Source organism: Ambystoma mexicanum, chromosome 1p, assembly GCF_040938575.1.
Source record: "Ambystoma mexicanum isolate Mex_15411 chromosome 1p, UKY_AmexF1_1, whole genome shotgun sequence".
Lineage (NCBI taxonomy): Eukaryota > Metazoa > Chordata > Amphibia > Caudata > Ambystomatidae > Ambystoma > Ambystoma mexicanum.
The window spans coordinates 1,127,799,365-1,127,826,218 of record NC_090921.1 but is presented as its reverse complement, the minus strand read 5'-3'; the positions used below and the strand labels follow the sequence as shown (position 1 = coordinate 1,127,826,218).

Sequence of the window (26,854 nt, the reverse complement as noted above, 5' to 3'; positions counted from 1 at the left end):
GTATGTATAGTGTAGTAGCAAAGTCATGACGTGGGTGCCGTCGCCAGCCATTTTCTCTAATTTGACATGTGGGGGCGGATTTGGGTGTGTGTACCAGTGGGTGGCGTGTTGGGCCTGTGCGGCGTTCCAGTAGAGTCAGATCGGGGGCAGTGAAGCCCCCTCTTTCGTAAGGCAGGGCCATATGTAGCCACTTCTTGCGGACTGCTCCGGAATGCCATAGAAATTGAGCAAACGCCGTATGAAGGCTCTTGAAGTACTGCTTGCCTGGCCACACTGGCACGTTGGCGAATATGTACCGCGATCATTTTAATTAGGGAGAGTCTGCCCGCCAGGGACAGAGGTAGGTTGCGCCACTTAAGCATCTTGGAGTCGATGAGCTGAGCCGTGGCTGCGTAGTTGTCTGCCAACAGGGAGGCTTTAGCTAGTGACACTTGCACTCCGAGGTATTTAATTCCGCCCGGGGACCAGCGCAGGGGGAACTCACAGGACGGTTGCTGAGTTGTTTTAGTTAGGGGGAAGATTTCGGATTTGGAGTAATTTATGGTAAAGCCCGAGAACGTTCCTATTTTTGTTATGTCGCGAATGATAGGGTCCAGGTATGTGGAGGGCTGTCTGACGTAAAGGAGTACATCATCCGCATATAATGAGATGATTTCTGGTGAATCCTGCAAGCGTACGCCCTTACGAGTATGTCGGTTCCTAACGTGATCGGCCATGGGTTCAATGGACAGCGCAAAGAGGATGGGGGAGAACGGGCAGCCCTGGCGCGTACCTCTGTGTAATTCGAAGGGGGAGGAGGGGACGGAGTTGATTAGGACCCTAGCCGATGGTCTTGTGTATAACAGCTTTATATAGGAGATCATGTTCGGGCCTATCCCCATTTTCTCCAGCACAGCCCATAGGTATTGCCATGAGACCATGTCAAACGCCTTTTGGGCATCTAATGTGACTGCCACTGCGTCGGCATTTGGATCAATTTCTAGACAGGACATTAAAGAGGCGCCGGATGTTGAGTGCCGTAGAGCGACCAGGGACGAATCCACTTTGGTCGGCATGGACCAAGTAGGGCATGGACGGGAGAAACCTGTTGGCAATTACTTTGGCAAAAATCTTCGTGTCGGTGTTGATAAGCGACAGAGGTCTATAGGAACTACTTTCGTCTGGGGGTTTCCCAGGCTTGGGGAGGACAGTGATCAATGCTTCTCTTAGAGAGGGAGGGAGGGATGGTGAGTGAACGGAGTGATTCCATCCAGACCCCGTGCAGTATGGGCGCTAGTATGGCAACATGCTCCTGGTAGAACTCAGCTGTGAGCCCATCGGGGTCAGGGGCCTTGCCCTTCGGAAGATCTGAGATCACCCGAACTATCTCCTCTAGGGAGAACGGGGCGTCAAGGAGTTCTTTGGTGTTTTGGGAGATCAGGGTCATAGGGATAGACTCCAATAGGTCATCGAGGTCACGGGTTGAGTGCTCTGGCTGGGGACCGTATAGGTTGGCGTAAAAGCCGGTAAAAGTGTCGAGGAAAGCCTGGTCCGACCAGTGCCTCACGCCCTTCTCGTCAATAACACTATCAATCCGGGTCCTACCTCCCTCTGATCGCACCAGTTTAGCCAGGGTCCTGCCCGGCCTATCACCTTCACCATACCTTCGGGCCGCAACGGGGCGGGCATAGTATCTCACCTCACTCAGGGCATGTACTTCAAATTGTTCCAGCTCTGTTCTAATCTTCGCTAGGGTTGCAGGCGCTTGATTAGAGGCGTAATCTCTTTCTAGGTTTTTAAGCTTAGTTTCGGAGTTATTCAGCGCCTGCCTTATGGCCCTGAGGACCCCTGCTTCCCTGGAGATGCACATTCCCCTGATGTAAACTTTGAATGCCTCCCATCGGGTCCCCTCGGGCGTGTCGTAGGCGTTGTTGTTTTCAAAAAACAGGACTATGTCCGCCAGAATCTCAGCCCTAAAGACTATATCTGACAAGGCGTCGGATTTGAAGCACCATGCGGGGCGGGCTTCGGGGGCTCTACCAAGTTGGATCTGTAGCAGCACGGGGGAATGGTCGGAGAGCGTACGCGGAAGGATCCTGACATCCGAGACCCTGCCCATACAGTCACCCGACAGTAGGAATAGATCTATCCTCGAGGAGCTATCGTGTACCGTAGAGTAAAAGGTGTAGTCCCTCTCTTGGGGGTGGAGTGTCCTCCAAGCGTCGAGCAAGTTTAGGGAGCCCATATAAGTTTGAAGCCGTTTAGCAGCACGGGACATGGGTCTACGAGCAGTGGTCGTTCTGTCCAAGGTCGCATCAATTATAAGGTTCATGTCTCCGCCCCATATGATAGGGACATCAATATATTTCATGAGAATGGCAGATATTGTGTCTATACTCCGGGGAGTCAATGTTGGGGGCATAGGAGTTCACAAGCAGGCATTCATCACTAGCCAGGGTGCAGTGCAGAATCACATATCTACCTTCTGTGTCGATGTGGGATGTGTGAAGTGTGAACCCAACGGACTTGTGAATAAGGGTAAGTACCCCCCTGGACTGGGTGGAGTACTGAGTGTAGTATCTGTTTGGGCCCCAGGTCTGTGCGAGATTTGATGACAGGAGTTTCTGAGCGTGAGTCTCCTGCAATAGGAGCACTTTGATCCCATGTCTCTGTGCATACGCCGTTATCCTACGAGACTTGGTGAAGTTGGTCAGACCCCGAACATTCCAGGTCAGCACTCTGGTGGCCATACCTAAGAGTTACGGGACATCCCAAAGGCGGGATCTGATTTCAATACCCACCAGGAGCGCTAGAGTGAAGCAGATCCACCACCCTGCCGCGCCCGTCAAGACCATCCTGCCTTTTTGTATAAAGCAAACCCCAACTGTCCCCCCCCCCCCCCACCCTCACCGCCCAGTAACGACTAGCAGTGCTTCGACACCCACCCTCAAAACAACCTGCGTGCCATCCCCAACTCGGCAACGCCAAAAACACAGCCCAACAGGGGCTTGGTAACATAACCCTCGCCATAAGCGGCATTGCAGCTGCAGTGGGGGCTGCTGCTGTCGTCTAGTCCACCTTTGTACGATCATTGCATGATAAAGCATCGTTACAGTTTACAATATTTCCCGACCAGTAAAGTGGGGGTTACAAGAAGGAGGATAAACCATATTGCTCGAGATAGCAGGGACGAAATTAGGGCCAACAGGGACAGTGCATAACAGTGCGGCCCAGCTCACAGCCTCCAGGCCCGGATCGTGGGGTCGGGGACCCAAGATGCAGATAGACATCTCCCACAGGAGATGGGATGCTAGATATAAGGTCATGGGGCCGAGGCAGGCCACCCAGAGGAAAGTCAAGGGAGGGCCAGCAACAGCTCGCAGATGGGCAGTCCCCGGTAGCCCCGAACACAAGAGATTCACCTAGGAGCACAGGGATGCCAGCTTCAGTCCTCACCAATTGGCTCCTCCGGGGGATTTGGCAGTGGGATCTGTGCTTCGATAAACTTAACCGCTTCATCAGGGACCGTAAAGAAATAGCTTTTATTGCGGTGGATGAATTTCATACGAGCAGGGAAAAGCATAGAGTATTCAATTTTCCTCTCTCTCAGCATCTTCTTCACCCCGCCAAATCGGCGCCTCTCCATTTGTACTCCCACCGAAAAGTCCGGGAAGATCCTGACGATTTGTGATTCAAGCCTTAGCTCCCCCTTCTCTCTGGCCAGTCGGAGTATATGGTCCCTGTCTTTGTAGCTCAGTAGCTTTGCAATGATCGAGCTGGGGAAGTCGCCTGGCCTAGGCCGGGGCGCCAGGGAGCGGTGCGCTCTCTCGACTGTAAAGAATGGTGAAAACTCAGAATTGCCAAGGAGATCCCTGATGAGCTGCTCGACCGCCACCTCCATGCGACCCTTCAGTGCAGACTCGGGGACCCCCACAATGCGAATGTTGTTCCGCCGAGATCTAGATTCTAAGTCGTCATTCTTGGCCTTGACCTGTTTCATGTCGTGGACGAGTTCAGTGACTGTGTTTTGGAGAGCATGAATATGATCCTCGCTAGCCCCTATCCTCTGTTCCGTTTCAGTGATCCTGGTCCCGTGCTGGTCAACCTTAGCTCGTAGGGAGGCTACACTAGCATTGATGTCGTCCAGCTTTTCATGGAAGGATGCAAAGTTTTTCGCCATGGACTCCATCAAGGTAGACAGATCCGGGTGTGGAGGGACCGGGAGGGCCTCACTATCTTCCAGTGGGGCAGAGGAGGACGCCGGGTCCGCCCTAAGCGCCGCTTTGGCGAATTTGTCCATGGCGCCCACTTTATTAGCACTCCGTGCTCTGCTGGACATGGCCAAGGTAGGGGAACCCGTCCACCCGGCCGAATTGAGGATGGGGCGACACGTGGAGGGTGACAGCCGGTCAGCAGCAGCAGAATATGGGTGTTGTAGGATCAGAGAGCTTGGTGGAGCGGCGACCGGGCAAATGAGGCGGGTTCTGGTGGTAGCAAGGTGGCGTAATCTTGAGCGGGCGGCAATCAGTTAAGTGGGGCACTGTGCCCTCCGGCGGCGCCGCGGGGTCCACCAGCCAGCCGCCGAAGCCCGGCAGCGGTGACCTGCAGTGAGAGATGTGGGTAGGGTGTAGGAGTGGGCCCAGTTCCAGCGGCAAGGCGAGGTATAGGGGGGGTAGAGGTCCCAGCTCCTGTGTGGACAGCCCCACAGCGGGCGACGTAGGCGCACCGTCAGGATGCGAGCAGCTGAGGGAATGGGGTCCGCACCCAAGGGAGCAGAGGGGGGGCCCCCAGCGTATCACTCGACACCCACCTTCCAGCCCGTAGGTGGGCGAGCCCGTTGTGTCCTCAGAGGATAGAAGCGGATGAGATCTGGAGGCGATGGTCGTCTGGCGGCGCGATCCTCGAGGTCCCGGGGAGGTGGCAGAAGCGCCCCCAAGCGCCCCCCCGGCGGCATCACCGGCAGCTCCCCCGGCGGACCGCCCGGGGACACAGGCGGCCGCAAATACGGTCAGCGGTGCAGCCCGCACAGGCCTCAGGAATCAGGTTGGGAGGTGGCGCCCGCATGGGGGGGGGTGGGGGGCTCCGGCCGCAGCGCACAGGCAGGCCGGCCGCCACAGCACCACGGCAGCGGGCGGCCGCAGCTCCAGTCGCCCCAGCACAGGCCAGCGATCCGCCCACAGGCGCTCCGGGGAACAGTCTCCGCAGCGGGGGAGGCCACAGGCGGCCGCGGACGGCGGCACACAGGAGACGGGTGTCGGGCCGCCTCGAGAGCCGGCGGTCACATCAGCTGCAGCGAGGCCGCGGGGGAGGCCCCTCTCCAATGGCGGCCGCGCGGTCCCCGGCCACCGATTTAGTCCAGGATTTTGGTTGCGTGCAAAGGGCGGTTACTGCAGCAAAATCGCCTCAATTGCTGTAGCCAACGGTCCGGATCAGCGCCGATGCAAGAAGGATTCTGGTGGACTGCGACGGAGCTCACGAGCTAAGCAGCCATTTTCCTTGGCTGCTCAACAGCGCCCCCACATCTCACATATTTCTTTTAAATTCTTATATATTAGCAGTTTTAGACCATTCAATAAGTTTGTAATTTGTACAAAAGATTTCTTTCAAGTGATCTTAAAATTGAAGCATTTATTCTTTAGACATAGGCATGTTTGTGTTGTCCAATGTATTTTGGTCATGTAGATCTTCAGGGACCAATTTCTTCCTCTGTCTATTCCTATATGCGCTTCATATCTTTTTGTTTTTGACACTGCTTGGCTACTCTGGGATCCACGTCTTAGATCTAAGTCTTAGACCTCTGCGATTCATTGGTGACATTTTGAGGACAAGGTGCACTCCAACAGTTGCCACTTCCTGTTGTCCTTGGATGTATCTAGTTCCTGGGTACTCTCCAGAGGAGTCTGAAGTACCCAGAAACTAGATATATCCTTTGCTCTTCGCATTGTGGTCCATTACCTCTATGCTGTTGCAACTGGTTTCTCTTATGACCCCATTTCCTAATGCTCCTCTGCACAGCTACTCACGCCCTTCTCAGCAGCCCTTTATACTGAGCATTAACGCAATAGCCCTGCATGCATAGTACGGCAAAGCTCCCTGCTTAATCCTGGGTTCAGCAGTGGATCTCCATGCCTCCACAAGCAGTGTGATGCTAGACCTGGGGCAGGATGGACTGGTGATTCAGAACATGCAATGGTCAGGGTTTCACCATATAGGACCCTCTGAGAAGCTGATCCATTTTATGGCCTGCAGAAATGGGGCCAGTAGCAACAATGCTGAAATACCAGATATGCACATTGTCCTTTTTTTAAGGGGTTCACCCACTGAGCAATCAGTTTACAGTACATCACAGATTGCCCCACCATGTCTCTCGTGTGGCACCACTCACCACAGGAGAAGGGTTCCCCGAGACTAGGATTGAGTGACACGAGGAACCCCAGTGTTTTTTGTGCATGCTTGGTTTGTGTATAGGATACAAAATGGTGAGCTAGGTGGTCCCAGAGGTGGATGGAGGCTAGAGTGTGATGGTGGAGCAAAATACTGGAGGGAAGAGCTCAGAAGCGATACAGAGAAGCTGAGGTGGTGGAGATGGGAGTCAACAAAGAGACGCATGTCCATAGGTTGTGAGTGTAGGAAAGGAGGATAGGGTGTAGCATCTATAATGCCCAAGTGAACGAGTAGCAACATGAAAGGGGGGCATGGGAGAGTGGGGGGAAAGCATGGAAGATTCCATAGAAACAAGCACATGGTGTGGTGTCTAGGAAGAGAGCGCAGAGTGCAATTGGTGGCGGAAAAGATCAGGACCTGGGGCAAGTCAGTAGAATAAAGTCAAGAGAACAACCATCCGAGTCTCCCGGAGTTCAGGCTTCTGCTAGAATCATTGGGCTTTATTGGGACATTTACTCAAATTTGACCCTGATCCCAGCTTAATGAACACATCGCCTGCCACAACCAAACGACCAGGACATTCCCACAGCTGGCCAAGTTGATGAAAGCTAGAAGCCCTCTGCCAAGACATTTTAGAACTTTGAAGATTGACACAAGTAGAGATCTGGAGAACGCTAAAAAAACGTTTAAAAATAAATGTTTTAGACTTTCTTTACTTTGAACAATTTCTGTTGCAAACATGAAGGCACAAACCCAGAGGGTCAGGCTACACTAACATTGTTCTCCATGGAATATTGATAAGGGAAGATGAGAAAGGACCACATCGAATTGGTGTTGGGACACGATTGGAGTCAGTCCTAGTCTGTTCAGAGTAATGCTTCACAGACCAGCTGCAAATAAGTGCTTATGCCCCTTTTTTTGATTGTCTACCTCATGACAGTAGACACACAATTCAGCTGTATGTTCAATAAGACCACTCTGCTGGTCCGTCCTGCGTACTAGTTGCTTGAGAATTTTAAATAAAAAAAGAATATGCCACCAAAAAGTTATTTTTTTGTGTTCTGATGAAGCTTGGAATATCATACCTGTGTATATTTGCGATAAGACTAAACTTATTTTCAGAAAGATGTTAAATACCTGGTTCTTGGCTCTTTACATTTTATTGTGCCAAATAAGTATTTTGCCTTGCCTCCAGTTGCTGTTTCAACCTGTTGAAGTTTTAATATCGCCAAGATGACACTCTTTGGGTAGTACAAAATCCCCCCCTAAACATGCATGCAATGTAAACGTACGGAGTACTACCCTGGAGGGCTGAGAGGATCTAATGTGTCTGCTTTGATTTTCTAGGTCTCTATGGCTTTCTAACCTTCGGGGACAACGTTGCGGCGGATATTCTGATGTCGTATCCAGGAAACGATGTGGTCATCATCATAGCAAGATTACTATTTGGTGTTTCTATTATTACCATTTACCCAATCATTCTCCTACTGGGCAGGTATTTAAAGAAATGCACGTGAATCGTGGTGCATAAAAAACTAATGCTTCTCAAAGCGCTTTAATTTAATTCTGAATTGCAAACTCCTCTGCTAAACTCAATGGTTTAGTGAGAAATGGCGATCGTGGAGAAGAGCAAGATATTTTGGTAATTGTAAAGCTCTAAAGTGCAAATCCTTCACCACTTTGGAGACCCTGTTCAAGAAACTTCATTTTTCCGGTTATGCCTCTGCGAGTTGTCCAAACTAGACCCAAAGCTGAAATATTTTGTTTGATTTTCATCCCAACACTTAATGTAGTATTCATCTTCTTGTTACAATTATATAAGTAACCTTACTTACCAATTCATGTATTCCAATTATAAAATCTTATTTTCATACAAGGAAACGCTGCATAACCCTGGCAGGATAGCTCAGCGGCAACGTGCTCGCCTTCGAAACGACAAGTAGCAACACACGTTTGATCCCCGGGTCCACGCTTAGAAACCTCTGGGTATTAAGCGCGTTATAAATACGTAACCAAGACATATTCCCGTAACAGCGTCTCAATGCCCCCGGGCAGTGTGAGCGCTTTAAAAATGCAAATAAATAAATAATTTTGTTACCCTAAGCATCCTTCGATTAAAAAGGCCTTCTAATTTTTCTTTAAATTGCAAGTAAAATTGTACCACCGCAATTAGATTACTTTACCATGTTAATCTTAACCAAAAGATCTCAAAATTCAGACTAGATTGGCTATATACAAATTCCCCAAACATTTTGTTTTCTACTTTAGTCTAAAGCTTCAGCGTACATCATTGGGTGTTTGAAGGTCTCCATGTTCATTTCATCCTTTACACAATCTTTTGTTTTGATATATTTTGAATGTTGGTCTTAACATCTCCATGGTTCCAGATAAATTCAACCTACATTTTATAAATGCACTTCTATCTGCGAAATGTGACTGTGCCTGTCCCTGTAAATATGATGGAAAGTGGGTTGCATATTCTATGGACTTTGATTTGTGACGATTGTTACCGCCCCTTTTTGATTGCACAAGGAAATGTGTTATTCTGTGGCCCTACTTCTTAATTGCTGCACCTGCATTACCGGACGACCCGCCGTTTCAACTGGTTTGGTCATTTTGTGGTTATTCCATATGACTACCTCTACATTGCTTGCCTACTTGGTGATCATTGTCTCCTAACCTGTAATATTCGAGTTCTTTATCTCATTAATGCATGACTTGATTGTTTTTAATTGGGTCCTGAATGTTGAACTGCTAGTCCACACCTTTTGAACGCTCAAATCTTTGTTTTGCACCCACTCTAGTGCGGATCCTCGTGTACATTTCAACCTCATTACAAAATAGCCTTCCTTCCTTCCTTTCCATGCCATCTCTAGTTAAGCAATAAGCCCTGAGCCGCGGGGCCATTACCGAGTCAGGTAGCTTCTCAGGAGGTGATGCAGGCTGCTTCTTAAGTACAGTGTAGTCCCCAAGCCCCGACAAAGGAATGTCCACACACTGTATCGGTTAAAACAGTCTTTATATAATTAATATTCAAGGTCAAGTACACTATCACGATAACTCACTTTGTACTCCGAAATCAACTATGGTAAATATATACAGTTCTAAAGTGGTACCACTAAGGTTATCAGATCTCATTAAAGTGCATACGGTCAGAATGACACACAGATCTGGTAAAGAGGAAACCAGCAGTAGAGAGAGGAAGTAAAGCAAGATGGTTGAAAGATCGGCAGAATACTGGTCACTACCGTTAAACAGAGTTCTGTGTGGGGATCCCACCCACTTGGGCAACCTGTAGTATAAAGATACAAGCCCAGTCCATATATTGTCCTCAACAACCTTCCCAATAGTTCTGCAACCCCAAAGTACCGGGCATTGTAGCGTTCCTCGTCAGGGAATCAACGGCCCTTCTTGAGTGTCCTCCCTTTCAGGCAGGAGTCTCGCATCGTCGAACGTCCGACGGAGAACAGGTCGAGCTACGACAGGGAAGTGGCCTCACCGTTCCTAGCGGTGCTCGTTGACGAGGAAGCGTAAACGTCCTGCAAGGAAGAGGCGTGCGGGGCACCCCGATGTCAATAGATCTGGACCGCAACGAGTTGAGGAACTGGGGCCCAGCAAGGGCGTCGAGTCGTCGGCATATGTGGTCTTTAGGTGGCGGGAAACCCACTGGTGGATGCTCCTCGACGCGTCGACAGTCAGGCCTTCTCCAGGATCCAGTGGCGATGATGCGGATGAGAGCGTCCTTGGATCGAAGTAAGTTCTTAGGCAAAACGGGAGCACAGTGACGGCGGTCGTCGACAGTGGCGGACAACAGTCCGGGCGCTCCTCCTTGGAGTTCTGCAGCAATCCCTGTATCGGGTTGGCAGCCTGTCAAAGGTCTGTCTACCAGGGAGTTAAGGCAAAGATCAGCTGTGCACGATGGTCCCTCGTAGCTCGGGAAGAGGGCGCCTTACCAGGTCCGCTCATGGTCAGTGCTTGAGGCACAGCAGCTTTCAGATTGCGAAGGAGAGCAACAGCAATTCTTCTCGTCCAGCAGGGCTTCAAGATCAAGCTTCACTTACTCCAGTTACTTGTCGTAGTGGACTTCAGCTTCTGAACACGATTCCTAGCAGTGAGAGGTCCCCAGATTTACTGTTGATCTCCTATTCATTCCGCTGGGTCACACTCAAGCATCCAATCGCGACCAAGGGCATTCAGGCAGCCAATCAAACACATAGTGCATTCAGGCCATTCACTTCTCTCCAGACACTCGCAACAAGTTGTGTATCGGGACAAGTACCGAGCCATTCAACACTCCATACTGCATTCATACCGGTTTCGGGCAGGGCTGTCTCAGTCATCGTATCACACACACCAGATACTAGACACCCACAACATAGAATACATATTTGTCACACACTCCATTCACCCAGGTCCCACCCACAGGCATACCCACAACATACGGTCGTTGAGAAGGCTCCAGCCAGTCTGGTCGGCACTTCCCCACACTACCATATATGGAACTTCCACCCCAAAGCCAGTCAGGGGGAAGGGCCAGAGTCGGTGCTTCCCGGGACTTCGGGAAGGTCAAGGTAACAGGTGATGGAAGGCAAGAGGCCACGGGGGCCATTTTGTCTCCATCGGGAATCTATAGATTCCAATGACAGGGCCTGGGCATCCCAAAATGGAGGACGCTCGGGTCACCCGTCATTTCAGCACAGAGCTGCCACCAGCCTGTACCCTGCTCTGTGGGCCACACACAGGTGCCCAAAAACATACACTAGAGGCACAGGGTTGTACCCCTCCCCATGGGTGCCATAAGGGTATCCCATGGGTCTGTTCACCAAACCAAGAGAGGGCTGCATCGCCAGGAGTCCCACACGAACACCTGCGCGGAAAACACGACAGAACACACGATAAACAGTAAAGGACAAGGACACGGAGGTAGGAACTATAGGCCAATCTCTTTATTAAATGTAGATGTTAAACTTTTTAATATTGGCTAATAGGTTGAGTGGTTGCATTGGGAATGTCATTCATGATTCTCAAGTAGGGTTTATGAATGGTAGATCTGGTTATGATAATATACGTACATTGATTGACATAAGCCTTCATAGTAATAAAAATGTTGATACTGCCTTAGTTTTTATGGATGCTGAGAAAGCGTTTGACAGAGTATATTGGGACTTTCTAGATTGTACTATGGAAAAAATGAGATTCGGAAATAGGTTTAGAGGAGTGATTTGTTGTCTTCAGAATTCGGCATTGGGCTGTGTTTGGGTTAATAATATGATGTCTAAACCCTTTCCACTTGGTAGAGGTACACGACAGGGGTGTCCTTTATCACCTTTTTTGTTTAACATTGCATTGGAACCCTTGGTTGCATTGATACGGAACAAATGGAGAATAAGTGGGTTGTATTTTGGGACAAAGGAAGTGAGTTCTGTCTTATGCGGATGATATGGTAATGGTTCTCTCGAATCCTGAGAAGAGTACTGTGGTTCTTAAGGAGGTGCTTGATAAAGTGGGTAAATATTCAGGTTACAAAATCAATTGGGATAAGACTGAGGTGTTCCCACTTTCTACTGCAGTCAGGAGAGTGGATTTTGTAGGATGGAATTGCAAATGGTCTGAAGCTTATGTGAGATATTTGGGGATTTTTCTGATCAAAGATATGCAGAAAATTGTTCAATTTAATGTAACTAAATTGTTGGCTACCCTTAGGAGGGATATTAGGAGGTAGTCCAGATTGGATTTAGGGATTTGGGCAAAAACTAATACAATTTTATGTTATGCAATCTATTCCCTTGCATTTTTCTAAGACATTGATTAAAAAACTTGATCAGGTTTTTCAGGATTTTCTTTGGGGTGATAGGAAGGCTCCTAAGATTCCGAGGTATATTTTGTTACGAGACATGAAAGAAGGGGGGTTTTATAGAGGTTTTATTTTGAAAAAAGCAGCCTTTTATGCAAATGAAGAATTGGAGGTAGAACCAATTTGGTTAACCAAAGAAAGGGAAGCTTTATTGCCGTTTCGGTTAGGGAATGTTTTTTCAATGTGGAGATTGCCTAAGGGGTCTACTAAATTGGCAACTATTAAGGTGACTAAAGACATAATGTCATGGTGGATACTTAATTTCAATGAAAATGTTTTTATGAATCTTAACTCGTCTATTTGGTATAATCCGGGTTTTTGCAAATGGAGAACAAATTTCTATACTGGTGAAGCTGGGTCTCAAAAGGTATATTGTCACTGGATGATTTACTGCAGGATGGGCGTTTGCTGACCTTTGAGGAGCTTCAAGTAATGTTTAATTTAGGTGGAAGAGAAGTGAACAGATATAAGGAACTAGAAAAGTTGTTGATTCAAGTATCTCTGCCATTGGAGAAAGAACCGGCGGGTTGGAACATGTTTAGCTTATCGATGCGTCAAGTGTCTATATATGTGAAACTGATGAGAGAAGGTGTTTCAGTGATGGAGTCTTGGGGAAGATTGAAAGAGAAGTGGGAATTGGACTTGGATTATGTAATTGATGACGAGGCCTGGAAATATGTATGGAGGGTTGGATACTGCAGCAAGATGGATCTTAAATTGCGGCTTATACATCAGGTTTTGGGGAGGTTATACTGGACGCCGGTACCGATGTTAGCTTTGAATTTAATAACTGAAGATATTTGTTGGGGGTTTGGGAGTGGTAGGGGGACGTTAGTCCATATGTTGTGATATTGTCTGAGAGTGTTGACCTTTTGGCGAGAGGTATTGAATAGATTAGACATTACTCTGTCAATCTCATTCCCAAGAGAACTGTTTCAAGTTTTGTTTGGCGAAAAGTGGGTGATGCTTGAAGGCTCGTTTATATGGGGTCTGGATAGATAAGGTTTTAGTGATGGCAATAAAACAGATCTTGAAAGTGTGGAAATCCAGGAAAAAACCAATAGTGGAAGAGTGGATCAATGATGTGATTGTATTATCTGAATTTGAATTGGTTATGTTTCGTAAACAGGATAAAGAGGAAAGCTATTGGTCTTTATGGAAATCTTTCATTGATTTATATGGTAGTGATATGCATAATCAAGTTGAATGGTTTTTTTATTTTTATTTGTTTTTCTCTGTCCTTTGTCTTGTCCTTTTGTCTAAATGTTGAGCGAACTAGATGAATCTTGTGCATAATACTATGTAAATATGGTTGAAGGGTAATATTGAGGAAAATGTTAAAACACTGTATACTATATTCATTTCTTTGTATTCACAATCTGGTTGCAATTGTTAAAATCTAAATAAATATATAAAATAAAATAAAATTAAAAAAAAAGTAAAGGACAAGGATATGGAGGCCCTGTCCCTTTCGATGCCCTTTCAGCATCACAGTGAGGTCCTAACGAAGGCCCTGGGGCATTACCTGACTCGTTAATGGCCCCGCAGGGTTTATTGCTGTTAGTACCCTGTCCCGCAAGCCCGGGGTACTAAACGCAGCGTTTCAGAACAGAAAAAAGTTAAAAAAATGACCACTGGGGAAGGGAAAAACAGTTGTTTTCCCTTTCCATGGCAGCCATAGGGAGCGGACGCGCTGGGGACAGAGTCCACAGCGCCTCCGCTCAGGAAAAAACAAGGTAAGTGGGGTTGAGCAGTCAGGGAGGGGATTGTTGGGGGTGTGGGGTGGGGTGGGGGGGGGGTCATGGTGAAAACTCACCTGAATCCCTGGCAAGGGAGGATGGCAACCTCCAGCCCTGCAGATGCTCGGAGCGGGTTCTGAGCCTCCTCATTGGTTGAGGGTCCGCCACAACTCCCCGCCGGGGACGTGAAAGAAGCGAAAGCTTCGAGAGATTTTCTGCGAGGTATAGACTGGGCGAGAGCCAATCAGAATACTTGTTACATTCTGGTTGACCCTAGTCGGGTACTAATGATACATATGCTAACAATGAGCAGAACATGTCTTATTGAGCACATTTACCAGTAATTGACCAATTCATTCCCAGGTCCTTTTTTGGCTCGATGTTTCCTTTTTGTTTGGGCCTTTTATTTATGACTAAATTCCAAAGGGGATAATTCAGCCATGTGATACATACCTGCTTTCGTACCTGCCGACCAATGCACCAATGCATCTCACTGATGGCACAAAATGAAATTGGGCAGAAACAAGCACCTGTGGATGCTGCTCTTACGGTTAGTCACTGATGGGGTTGGATCAGACAGATATGCAAGTGGACATTCTCCTCTGTTGTGGCACATAGAGCTAAAATGTGATGCGGATAAACCTGACTGGGTTGCAGTCCATTGAGTAACAATTTTGTATTCATTTTTGTTAGACTTTTTGCTTTTGTGGCGAACATCTAAAAAGGAGTTTAAGATATTCACATATAAGCCTTTTAATGGCTTAATTTGTCAAAACATTTTTGAGCTTGCTGTCCATATCAAATAATAAAGGGGGACACCACTCCGGCAAGCAACACTTTTCTGTCAGGAAAATCTAAGGAGGTACAACTATTTCCCACAGAATAGCCGTGAAACTTGAAAAGCCAGTGACCAGTTGTGGCAGGCAAATTTAATTGGAGGGGCATATACCTTTCCCATTCATGTGCCCGACTGCACAGTGATGGAACTCCAACCAATCATTGGTGGCCCAGACGACTTCTCTTCTCCCGCCCCAGAGACCTCCTCTAATATCCTGGTGTAAAATTGATTTTACTATACACTTTGTGAAAATTGGGTAAAAAGCCACAGTTTATAATCTGTTCTGTAGGGTAGCACACGAATAAATCCAGTAGATGCCACGTCACAAATTGTGCAAAGGAGCAGCAGAGGTCCATGCTACTTTTGCCCACAATATATAACAGTATTCCAAAACATTTTCATGTTGGCTGTGCCAATATATTCCAGTATCCACATGCAAGAAAATACTCCTATTTTGTCCATAATACCATTAATGATACTATATGATCTGTCCATAAGGTCTGCACCTATATAGGTCAGTGTCCACTCGTAAGAATTTGTTAGCTTTGCCCAAAATTCTACTTAACATGCTGGGCCACTGTAGGTTAAGATGCCCATACTAGTTTCCTGCAACAATAAAACCACAGCGTTCCACTCTTACTTAAGAATGTTCAAGTTTGATTTGCCCATAATGTCACTAAAATGCTATGCCACGGTAAGTAAACATGTCCATTCTGGCTGTGTCAATATGTGCCAGTATTGTGCAACTAACTGCCAGCTGCACTCACCGGGCATCCATACCCATGTCAAATCGTTCTCCTGCATTCATTCACTCACTTGCACATTCACTCACGATATTCACCACTGGTAGACATTCGGTCACCTACTCACTCGTACAATAAGCTTCATTCACTGATTCATTCACATGCTCCACTCTCCCAGTCTGCACACTCTGAACGTGTACCCACTGTAAGGGTGCAGACATATGAGTCGGACACGGGGGCGGCATGTATTGGGGCAAATACATTTATTAACACAAAAAAAGTAGGGAATACCCCTGTGTCCCTAAACACAGAAGGGGTTTCCCTGCCTCAATGCAAACTAATGAAAATGTCAGGAAGTCTGAAAACGGTCTGTCACCGTCGTGTCAAAAACCTACTTCTGTCCCCAACTTGCATTCTAAGATAACTGTGCAAGGGTATTCTTTACTAAATAAAACAATGTTCTTGATCTCAATAAATGGAAAATCTCCCAGATTAGCTGGTATTGAGGGGATACAATGAAATGTTAAAAAAACCCACAAAGTTCCAAGACTGGGGTAGCGTTCCTTTCCCCTAGACTTATTCTTCCATCAAGAGGCTGAATCACAAATAAGGTAAAGTCTCTATATTTCCAGTCTTTATATCCCTTTGACTCCGGGTGCCTCTCAGCCAAGTTTAGATTTAACTTCATTATTCCCAGGGTCTCCCTGGTTTCCAATCTTCTATGCAGGTTAGTGTTCGACTCAAAAAGATAGTTGGCGTCTTCTCTTGCCAAACTGTGTAATTCTCAATAAATGTCTTTCACAGGGTCCCAGACACTCATGTCTGATATGGGTGTGGGTCCAAATGACATTACTCCCTCTTGGTTTACTCTCCTGCCAAGTGAGCAACTGGTTTTGCTTCTCTTTCGGGTCCCAGAGGCTCTCTTGGGTGCGGGTCCCAGACTCGCACAGTGGCATTACTCCCCCTCGGTTCACTCTCCTGCCAAGTGTCCCACTGTTTTTGATTCTGTTTACGGGTCCCAGTCCCTCTTCTTTCTTTGGATTATTCTCAAACTTCCCCGGACCTCTAACAATGTCTGGTTAAAAACCCACGTACCTGTTCTCTTCTTGAACTGTACTGGCATTTACCAGGTCCTTTTTGTTGCTTGCTGAGGTTTCAACAGCTTCTCAGAGAGAGGCGGGTTCTGTAGTGCTTTGGGCAGCATCGCTCCCTTCCTGGCTGCATGTCCTGCGCTGCAAGTGGTTCACCAGAGTCTGGGCAGCCTTGAGGTAAATACTGGCACCTACGTGCTCGGTCCTTCGAACATGGACCTTTGTCAGCTTTTCCTTTACCTCACTCTGTGGCTTCCCGTTTGGCTTCCCTCTGCTAGCTTGATGCCGGCAACCCGCTGTTGCTTCTCTCGGAGACCTGTTCTCTTGGATCTTGTTCCCCTCGGGCACGTCTCCCTTAGCGGTGTCTCCCTTAGCGGTGTCTCCCTTAGCGGTGTCTCCCTTAGCGGTGTCTCCCTTAGCGGTGTCTCCCTTAGCGGTGTCTCCCTTAGCCGTTTGACAGCGGAGTTCCTTTTTAAACTCCTGTTGCTTCCATTCCGAAATGTACATCTCGGAATAAACTAGATCATCCCAGTACTAGTTTTTCCCTTGGAAGCGGAATACTTTAGTTTAGTTCTCCCTAAGAGGGTGGTGGGGGGGATTGGTTTTTGGTGTTGGGTTCTCAAGGTGGATAAATACAGCGTTCCCTGAGCATATTTGTCCCCAATTACTTAGGGGGCTTCTCTACCAATGTACTACTCCCATAGTACACCACCCCCAGGGGTGGTATTGTACTGTGGAGGCACTGCCCTGTCCTGCTTCCCGGCATGTTTGTGGGTCGGTAGCAGTTAAATGCCCAAGCTCTTTTAACCTGCAAGGAGACGCAAGAGCGTCCCCTACACATTTGAAGGTTTAAAGTACCTCAGCATGGTCGATGGGCCATGTAAGGTTGGTGAGCAAAGTGCCCCGCTTCTGCTTGTGTAGCCAAGGTAGCCCACCCAAGCTGGCCCAGGAGCGATCCTTCAGCTGCGTGCTACAGCTGAGGCACCACTCAGGTTTTACTCGGCTGGCTTTGACACATCCATAATGGATGGCTGTGGGTTGGCGCTGCATTACCCATTTTGACTAACTGCCACTGCCAAAGAACTTAAGATGATGGCATGTTTCGAACTTCAGCTTAGAGGTCAGAATTCAGCCAAACTGCTGAATACATTCTGGATTTCTATCTCAAAGGTTAGTCCACGTTCTATGATGATTGGTTTAGAGATGAAATGCCGTTTTAAAGAGCAATACTGCAGGCTGAAATATCAGGCTGCCACGCCCAAATATGTGGTGTGCTAACGGCTTCTTCAGCCTGCCCATGCAGTGCGTAACTGCTGTGAGGAAAACCTGATCTCTGGAGCAGTAGCAAGAGCCCCAGAGATGGAGGGTCCGGGAGCCGCAGTTTTCTCTCCCTTCTTATTTATCAGCTCGTTCTCTCTGCCTCCCTCATCTCTTCCCCTGCCTCACTTTACTGTTGGCTGCTGGAAGCCCCCACCCGACCCACCTCTCAAACTTGATGGTGTCACTGGGCCTGGATCCCTGGAGATCACAGTAGCAATGCAGTCCAGACTCAACTCCATGGACTGGCCACAGCCCTCAGCTTTGCATGTGCCCTCCTCCCTTCTGCGGATCGAAGGGTACATCCGCCCTGGCTCACCAGGATTTTTTAATTTCTCCTTCCAAAGACAATGGGGTCAGTATTCTCTGTCTCCCCAGTGGCAGGGAATACTGACCACTGCTAGGGAAGTGCCATTAATCTGCAATTACCACGAAAGATGATGCTACATGGACGCCACCAGCTTCCAAATAGGAAGTCCAGGCCCTTCAGCGCCGGCGGTTCTGGGACGTGCCGGTCACGCCGCGGTGACTACAAAAGTAGTCACCTTCCCTCTACTCTGCTTTCTTTGCAGGTAATCAGTAATTCTAGGTTTGTAACATTAGGCTCATATCTTCACTTGCCAGACAGCTGTGCAAGTTGAAGTTCTTTGTATTTGCTGGAATTTGCATTTGAATTTGGATTTTAAACTTTGTTGTCACTTAATTCGTTTTGCCAAAGCTTCTGTGCGTCTGTCAGAGCAAGAACTCACGTGTCTGTGTTGTAGTCCTCAGAACTACATTACCCATAACCACCAGTTTCCAAATAGGAAGTCCAGGCGCTTCAGCGCTGTGCCGGTCTTCGCCAGTCATTGCCGCAGCTCGCCGCCTCGTGCTTCACAGGCTGGCCCCTTACTTGTTGCAATCCGCATTCTTAAGAATACAGAGCCTAGAGGCAGGCTCCCTCTACCAGTAAGTTCACATTTTCAATTCTATAAGCACACGACCCCTTGAGCTATTTGCGACCATGTGCCCAGATAAATCAATGCATGTGCCCAGATAAATCAATGCATGCAAAAAGTGACAAAGTATCGAACATTGCCCCATTGCTAGTCTTGTCATTTTCATTGTTAAATATTCGCTCTATAAGCATGGAGTAGAAATTACAGACCATGTGAATGAAAACAACCCTGACATTTTCGGCATAACAGAAACCTGGTTTAACCCTGACATTCCCACCAACGCCACACTCAACTCCTGATGAGTACACCCTTTACAGGGCAGATCGTTTACAAGGCAGAGGAGGCGGAGTAGCACTTATGTGCAAGTCCAGCCTTAATTGCCACGTTTTACCACATATTTCACCTGATGGATGTGAATCTTTGTGGGTACAAATTAAAACCTCCCCGTATACATCCCTCAACGTGCTCACCATATATCGACCCCCTAAGGACATGCCCCTCTTCGACGAACAATTGATAGATCTAATGGCACACATCTGTAAAACTAAGAGCCCTCTTATCATCATGGGCGACTTTAACTATTGGGCTAATGACCAACTGGATAAAGCGGGTCTCGGCCTACTAGACTCTATCAGTTCAATGGGACTAAAACCATGGATTAAAACTCCTATGCAAAAAGTGGACTTACACGTGATTGGCTCCTATCGCAAAACGTAGACTTTTCCCAATGTACAGTAACACCATGTATCTGGTCAGATCATGCTCCTATCCAGGCGAAAATCCTCCTGCCCAGTCCTCCACCGGAACCCAACTCCTACCCACACCTATGCAAACTAACACTTAACCTGAAAAACATAACTGCCCCTAAGTTCAACTCTTTCATCCAAACTGCAGCCTTTAGTCAACTTCGCTAACCCTTCTGCTCTAGTTGATCGTTTGACTCTTGCTATCAAGCAAGTTGTGAATTAATTATCCCCTTTGAAGATGAAAGTAATTAAATCGAAAGCCACTAAAAATACCTTGTTCTCTGAAGAAATTGTCACCGCCAGACAATCCAAAACGGCCCTAGAAAGAACTTGGAGGAAGAACCACAACACTAATACTTTATCCGCCTACAAAAAATCCATACAAGAATTAAAAAAAACTCATCACTGATGCTAAAGCGACATACTATAACAAAAGAATCATTAACGCCCAATCTAATGTTGGAGAGATGTTCAAGATTCTGGCAGAATTTCAAGACCAGCCTCCACCATCTAACAACATAAAGGATTCAGAACGCTGCCAAGAAATCCATGATGGCTTTCTGTCTAAAATCAATTCCCATAATGAAAAAATTAAGAAATCCCTTAACAACGTGGCCCTGTCGCTTACCACAAACTATAATGCATCCCACCAATGCTCAGAGTAATATATCACAATTCCCCTTCTCTCGTTATTCGGAAAAGGACGTGCTCCAAGTGATACAAGATTGAAAAGCCAACTCTTTCCCCCGAGACGACTTCCCCACCAATATTTTCAAGGAATTGACAGATCTACTGGTCCCCTGGATTACTAAGGCACGGTACCGTTTGAACTCAAATCCGCCTGGATAATCCCATTGTTGAAAAAAGAGAATTTAGATCCCACCAATAAAGACAATTACAGATCAATAACTAATGTACCCTTCACATTGAAGATTTTGGACAAACTTGCATACATCCAACTTCAGGCCCACTTGGAAGAGCACATCATCTTAGGCACTCGACAGTCCGGCTACAGGGCTCATCACGGAACAGAAACTGCCATGCTCGACTTAGTCAACACTAGCTGGCATAGCAGATAAAAATCAAGCTGCATTGTTGATGCTGCTCGACCTCTCCACAGCCTTTGATATTGTTGATCATAGCTTGCTAGTGACAAGGCTTGGAGAGGTCGCGAATTGCTCCAGATTGCCATCCAAATGGATAGCGTCCTTGGACCCTCGCATGGTTAAGGGTCTGTGCGGGTAACAATCCTTCCATCCCCATCTCAAACCTGCAGTGTTCCACAGGGCTCATGCCTATCGCCTTTGCTTTTCAATGTGTATATACGACCACTACTAGATCTCCTAAATGATTTAGGTGTTCAATATACAAACTACGCTGACGACACTCTGGTTGTCATCCAGCTGAGTGGTCACTATAAAAATGATGTTGAAACTATCAATACATCTATAAAGCCATCCAAGACTGGATGGCCTACAACTCCTTTGCCCTGAATAATAATGAAACAGAGCTCATGATGGTATCCTTTAAGAACACCCGAAACAAGCTAGCCACAGACTATGCCAACTTCACTATCACAGACCATGTCATCATGGTCCAAAGGAAAGTAAAAACATTAGGCGTCGTTCTAGATGACAAACTATCCATGAAGCCCCATGTCTCCAGCATTCGATCTAGCTGTGGACTGATTAATAAGCAAATACACTATATTTGCCCATTCATAACAACTGAAAACTGTGCACTCCTGTCCACCGCATTGGTAAATTCTAGATACGATTATTGTAACAGCCTACTGTCCGGCACCACCACTGCCAACATACAATCTTTGTAGGTGGCTCAGAATAATGCTGTGCGCACTATCTTTAACAAATCGTGCCACACTCACATTCCCACCTACAGAAAGAAACTACACTGGCTTCCGTTAAAACACATAATATAACAAAGTGTTAACAATGACACACAAGTGTGTCCTTAAGCAGTCCTGTATATTTGCCAGAACGCATCAAAGTCAAGACAACCAGCAGGAACCTTCGTTCCTCTACTGCTACAGTACTTGCTTCCCCCAGATTCAAAATCGCTAAATTTGGAGGTACCAATATGCCAGGTTCAAAACTACCCTTTTTTTTAAGAGCTATAAAGACTCGCCTTTCTAACATGGAGTAGTCTTGCGACTGCTCCACACTTCCTCTGCCTCAGTTTTTTTATGTTTTTGTTTGTCTTGTTTTAATTTTTTGTGCGCGCTGAGGCCCACGGGCATGTGGCGCGTAACAAGAATTAAAATAAATAAAATAAGTATGCTGAAAAATATGCACCTTATTAAATCTCACACAATCTTCATTAGGTAAAATACGTACTTTGGGTTAAACATAGGAAATAGTAGCAACACAGCTGGCTATTGTTCTCAGACATGCACTAAGACCAAAACCACTCCTAAACTACATGGGTTCTCTACATAATGAAATATTTTCATGATCAGGGCCCAATATCATAGTTGCCAAGTGGTTGCATGTCCTGTGTGACACCTTGTGCCAGTCCTGTTCTTTCCCATTTCATGCTGGGACTTGTAACTTTGTTTTCCCATTGCAAGTATGGTCCTGCAAGTCCCAGTAATGCCACCTTAAAAGCCATGACTGGCTCTGCTGTGCATGAGATGAGCCACCTGGCAGCTATGCAATATACACCAATAATACATTATTACACATGATAGAAATGCAAACCATGCACTGAATATAGCCCCTATGGGGAGAAATAATTATAAGTCGAGCCCCGAGGCCGCCAGACATCGGGGCACAATTATACTGATATTACTAGGCCCATGCGGTCACATTTCACTCCTAGAAATGCAAAGATGCGAAGTGGGCGACGAGTGAAGCAGTTGGCAGTGGGACCTCTGCTTCTTGAAAGTCTGTGCTTTTTTGCTGTTTGAGTTGAACTGAACTGTTATAACGTGTATTACGACATGCTGCAATTTAGGTGTGTTCACCTTTAACTGCTTCTGGGGATGCTGTGTGAGCGGACGGGTTCCACCCCTCCTCCCCCTGACTCCAGCTAAAACCATTTTTGCACTACAAAGGCACCGACAAGTGAAGCAGTTGGCAGTTTGCAGTGCGCAGTGAACACCAACTTTGTTAAAAGTTCGCTAGTAGCTGTTTCATCGCAGATGAAGACTATAACTGTAAGTTAACAGTTGGAAGAGAATATGATCCTTTGCTGTGTTGGTGATTTAGCAGCAGCTACACATTCTCTGCCTAGATGTGGGCAGCCTAAATGTTGCAATAACTGCCCAGAGTTACTGAATGCTATTGAAGTCCCTGCGGGCACGCCCTTGAAAGAAGCAGCAGCTTTTGGTGCTGGTTAACTCCCTAGATCCATTACATGACCAAGAGCAGCTCTTTTGTCTTTACCTTTGCGGCGGGGATCTGCTGTGAGCATTAGCTGGGAGTGAACCAGGAGTGGCTGGGAGACTGCTGGGCTTTGCCCTTTGATCCCAGCAGCTTTTCAGTTACACTGTACTCGTGTGGATAAGCGAGAGTTTACAAATTCAACTGCTAACCCCGTGTGTGGGGATAAAAAATAAGTCCTGCTTGGAATGTACAACTGGCATCCCTAATCTTCTCGAGTATACAGGGTGGGGAAATAGGTAGAGGCTACATTTCCGATCAAATGGAGGGTGGTCATTTGACCTCCCCTGTGGCCCCTGAGCCAATGGGAGGACGGATTGGGCCAGTAGAGGGGGGTTCATAGACATAATTTCGAATACAAAATATTCGAAAGTCAAAAAGTCGAAAAAAAAGTCAAATTTTTTTCGAAATGGGGGGTCCCTCCACAACCCCCCCTTTTTTTATTTTTACCTATTTTTTTCACAGAAACTAGAGCCCAAAAAAAATAACGAAAAAAAAAAACAATTCGACATTTTTTTTTTTCGACATTTTTGATTCGACTTTTTTGACTTTCGAAATTATGTTTTCGAAATTATGACTGGACACCGTAGAGGGGCCATTGGGGGGACTTTTAATGGAAGGTTCAAGGGGGCCGAAATTGTAAGGCCATTGCCCCTGAGATATCGGGGGTGGAAATAGGATGTGAGACGGCTTCCACTGATCATCTATTGTGAAAGGCTGCAGATGGGGGCCTGAAAAAGGGCCAATGGAAGAGACTCGCGAACAGGAAACTTTAAGCCTGATTACTCTGCAGAAACAGAACATGGTAAGGCCTTCCGGCTCCGGAGAAGAAGACGGAGTATCTATTGTAGAGGAAGTAACAGTTACACCAACAAAATCCATACCCACAGTCTATACATTTAAGAAGTCTTTTTCGCGTCCTGCATTTAAAAAAAACACAATCATCGGGAAAGTCAGTATGGAAGCCCCCCACCTTGACTTCAGAAATATTACTCTAAGCATAGATTTGTTTTCTGGAAACCTGAAAATAAAACTCCAGTCACCGGCTTAGTGTCACGTGGGGATGAAGGAATTGTGTAGAAATGAGTGAAAGCGCAAACAATAAAACTGCTACAAACAAACCTGACATCTTTTCAAAGTCCACACCTATGATTAGTACTGCAAACTTGGAGGTGGCAGCGGGTAGACATGAAGAGCCGATCAAACAAAATATCTGCCGGGAGAACCCCAATATTTCAACTGAGGATTCTCATTGATTATTGCCAGCACCCCCTTCAGATGAGGATTTGTTAATGGATATGGCAGCTGCTCAAAAGGACCAACAGAATAAATCATCCATAGATGCTGAGCAAATAGCTGCTCTTACACTCATTCTTACCCCTTTCATGAAACTATATTAAATGAGCAGTCAAGGACCAATCAACAATCCTAGCAACGCTTCTTTCAAAGATGCTGTTCATGAAAGGTTTTGTTACAGCAATTCAAAATAACTTGCATAGGAATAATGAACAGATTACGGGCATTCTGCATAGTATAATAGATCCTATTATTCAAGATAAAAATGAAAGAAGAGCTGACATGGATAAAGAGAGATAATTATGACCCAGGTTGAAGGAACAGAGCAAAAAATGTATTCCAGTTACAAAGGAGAAAGAGCAGGCAGCGAAGAGAGGTAATTTGAGTCTAAAATCGGCAAGGGTTAAGAATGTGTCGGCTTCTCTGACGCCAGACCATGTACGGACACCAAAACCTGCAAGTCAAGAGACCTTCCAACCAGAAAGAAGAGTCCTGCATTCTCTTGTAACTCTGCAGTTAAAATGAAAAGAACCTTGGTTGTTGGATGGGGACAGGGACCTTGCCCCAAGAGCTTCTAAGAAGAAATATGAGATATTCACCAAGTTAGGAGAGGCGGGGAAAGAATCAAGCAAAAGAAATTGAAGAAAGGTATGTACCCCCCACCCCCCACAACTTCGCCATATCCTCGTAAATAGCCGAGACCGATGCATTTGATGAATATAATTTTGCCTGAAAGGAGACCTATTTTTGCAAGCTAGCACCTCTGATCTAAGATCTGCAGTAAGGCATAGAGAGGAGGCGAACAAGATGGAGGAACTCATTAACCTCTCCACTTATTCTATCACACAGTGAGAGGAAAGTAGGCTGGAGGGAGATTTGAGGAACCCTGACACCCAGGCTTTTGACGAGTACCAGGCTGAGTCCAGTTCATTGGAAGAAACAACTGAAGATGAGAGATTCAAGGATTGCCGCCACAATAAGTTGGGATGGTAAAGCCAATTCAAAAACAATCGGTGACTCAGACCAAAATAAGAAAATTGAGATGGTCGGTGAGGGATGAAAACTCTGACCAGAATACAAAGTAAATCTTGCCCCTTATGACCATGGAGGAGAAAAAAGCTAAGGCACAAACTTCTTCTAGAAAGTAGAAGGAATGGCAGAGATCTTAAGATTCCAATGGGCATAAGAGCCACATAGGAGGGCAAAAGAGAGGCGAAGAAAATGATATAACACTTACCGCCTACTGCTGGAGCGAGTTCGAAGGATGAACCACGATCTGATCTTAAACAGGGCTAATGTCCTATGCCTTCTACATTGTAGCCCGGTGTTTAGGCGTATGGAATGAGAGATTTCTACCTGATAGAGTTCCCAGAAGAGGGTAGATTGGACAAAGCGATAGCATATGTAGACTCCCAGAGCAAGAAAAAAACCTACTATTGCAAGAAGGAAGTAGACTGCTGACCTTGGGGTTTGCACTGTGAAATGGACACGGAAGAGAACACTCTGAGAAGAAGCAAGGAAAGACGGGCTTTTCCGCGGAGAGACTGTCTAGTAAGTAAGAGAGAACTGGGGTGCAACTACCTAAAATCCAACCGGAGAAGGGACAGATATTTTGACAACAAAGGCCCCCAGAAAGGCCTGACAAAAACTTGTATTTTCAAATTACGGTGGAGAATCCACGACAACAGAACCAGAGGGCATTGTAAAGATGGTACGACACCTGGTGCGAAGGTGGAAAATTGGACGTGACTGGCATTAGCCACTGACAATATTACAGCATAGCAACCAAAACTAGGGGATGTGGCTCAACCGGAAGACCTTGCCAAAGATGTCTCCTTAGCCTCATGGAACACAAGAGGCTCTGCCCACCTTTTCAGACTTAAAGTTTGAGAACCACGACATCATATGTCTGTAGGAGACATGGTTGCGGGATTTACCATTATTGGAGGGTTACACAGTCTATTAAAGTCCTGCCATTAAGGGTGGCCAACCTGCAGCAGGCCTATTGGCATTAAAAAAAACAGCAGAAACTTTCATGTAATTGATGAGAAATGCCCATCCTCTCTAATACATGCCCTGGCAGTCTGTACAGGCTCTGTCAAAGAAAAAGATCAGAGGATACTCCTCATTCTAAACCTTTATTGGAATGTCACCTCAACAGCAGCCGAGGGATTCGCAAGAGAAGTCTATGCCTTAATTGAAGAAGCCATGGAAACGAGGGACAACTTGGACATCCTAATTTGTGTGACTTGAAAATCCGTTGTTTTGATGAGAGCGAGATTGATAACTGAGCCCTCTACTAACGCAACTTCACAAGTCATCAGAGGGCTTTCTTGGAGGGTCGAGTTGGAAGAAAAAAATATTTACATTGCCAACAGCCATGTGGAAGGGGACATCCCGGCTCAAGTCACTTGGAGAAGAGGAAAGAGGGAAAAGATTCTTGATTACATATTTGTTTCAGAAAATATGCATGGGAACTTGAGTAATCCTCTGATAAGGTTGACTAATTCCAGTGACCTTGGTATCTT

At 46.6% G+C, this 26,854-nt stretch overlaps 1 protein-coding gene across 1 annotated transcript in view; it reads left to right on the top strand.

Moving 5' to 3' along the window:
• SLC38A8 (solute carrier family 38 member 8) overlaps positions 1 to 26,854 on the top strand; it is a 279,534-nt gene that overhangs the window by 199,129 nt on the left and 53,551 nt on the right. Inside the window, exon 7 of the mRNA XM_069604781.1 lies at positions 7,711 to 7,858. Within this exon, the coding sequence (XP_069460882.1) occupies positions 7,711 to 7,858 (148 nt within the window). The remainder of the gene's footprint in view (positions 1 to 7,710; positions 7,859 to 26,854) is intronic.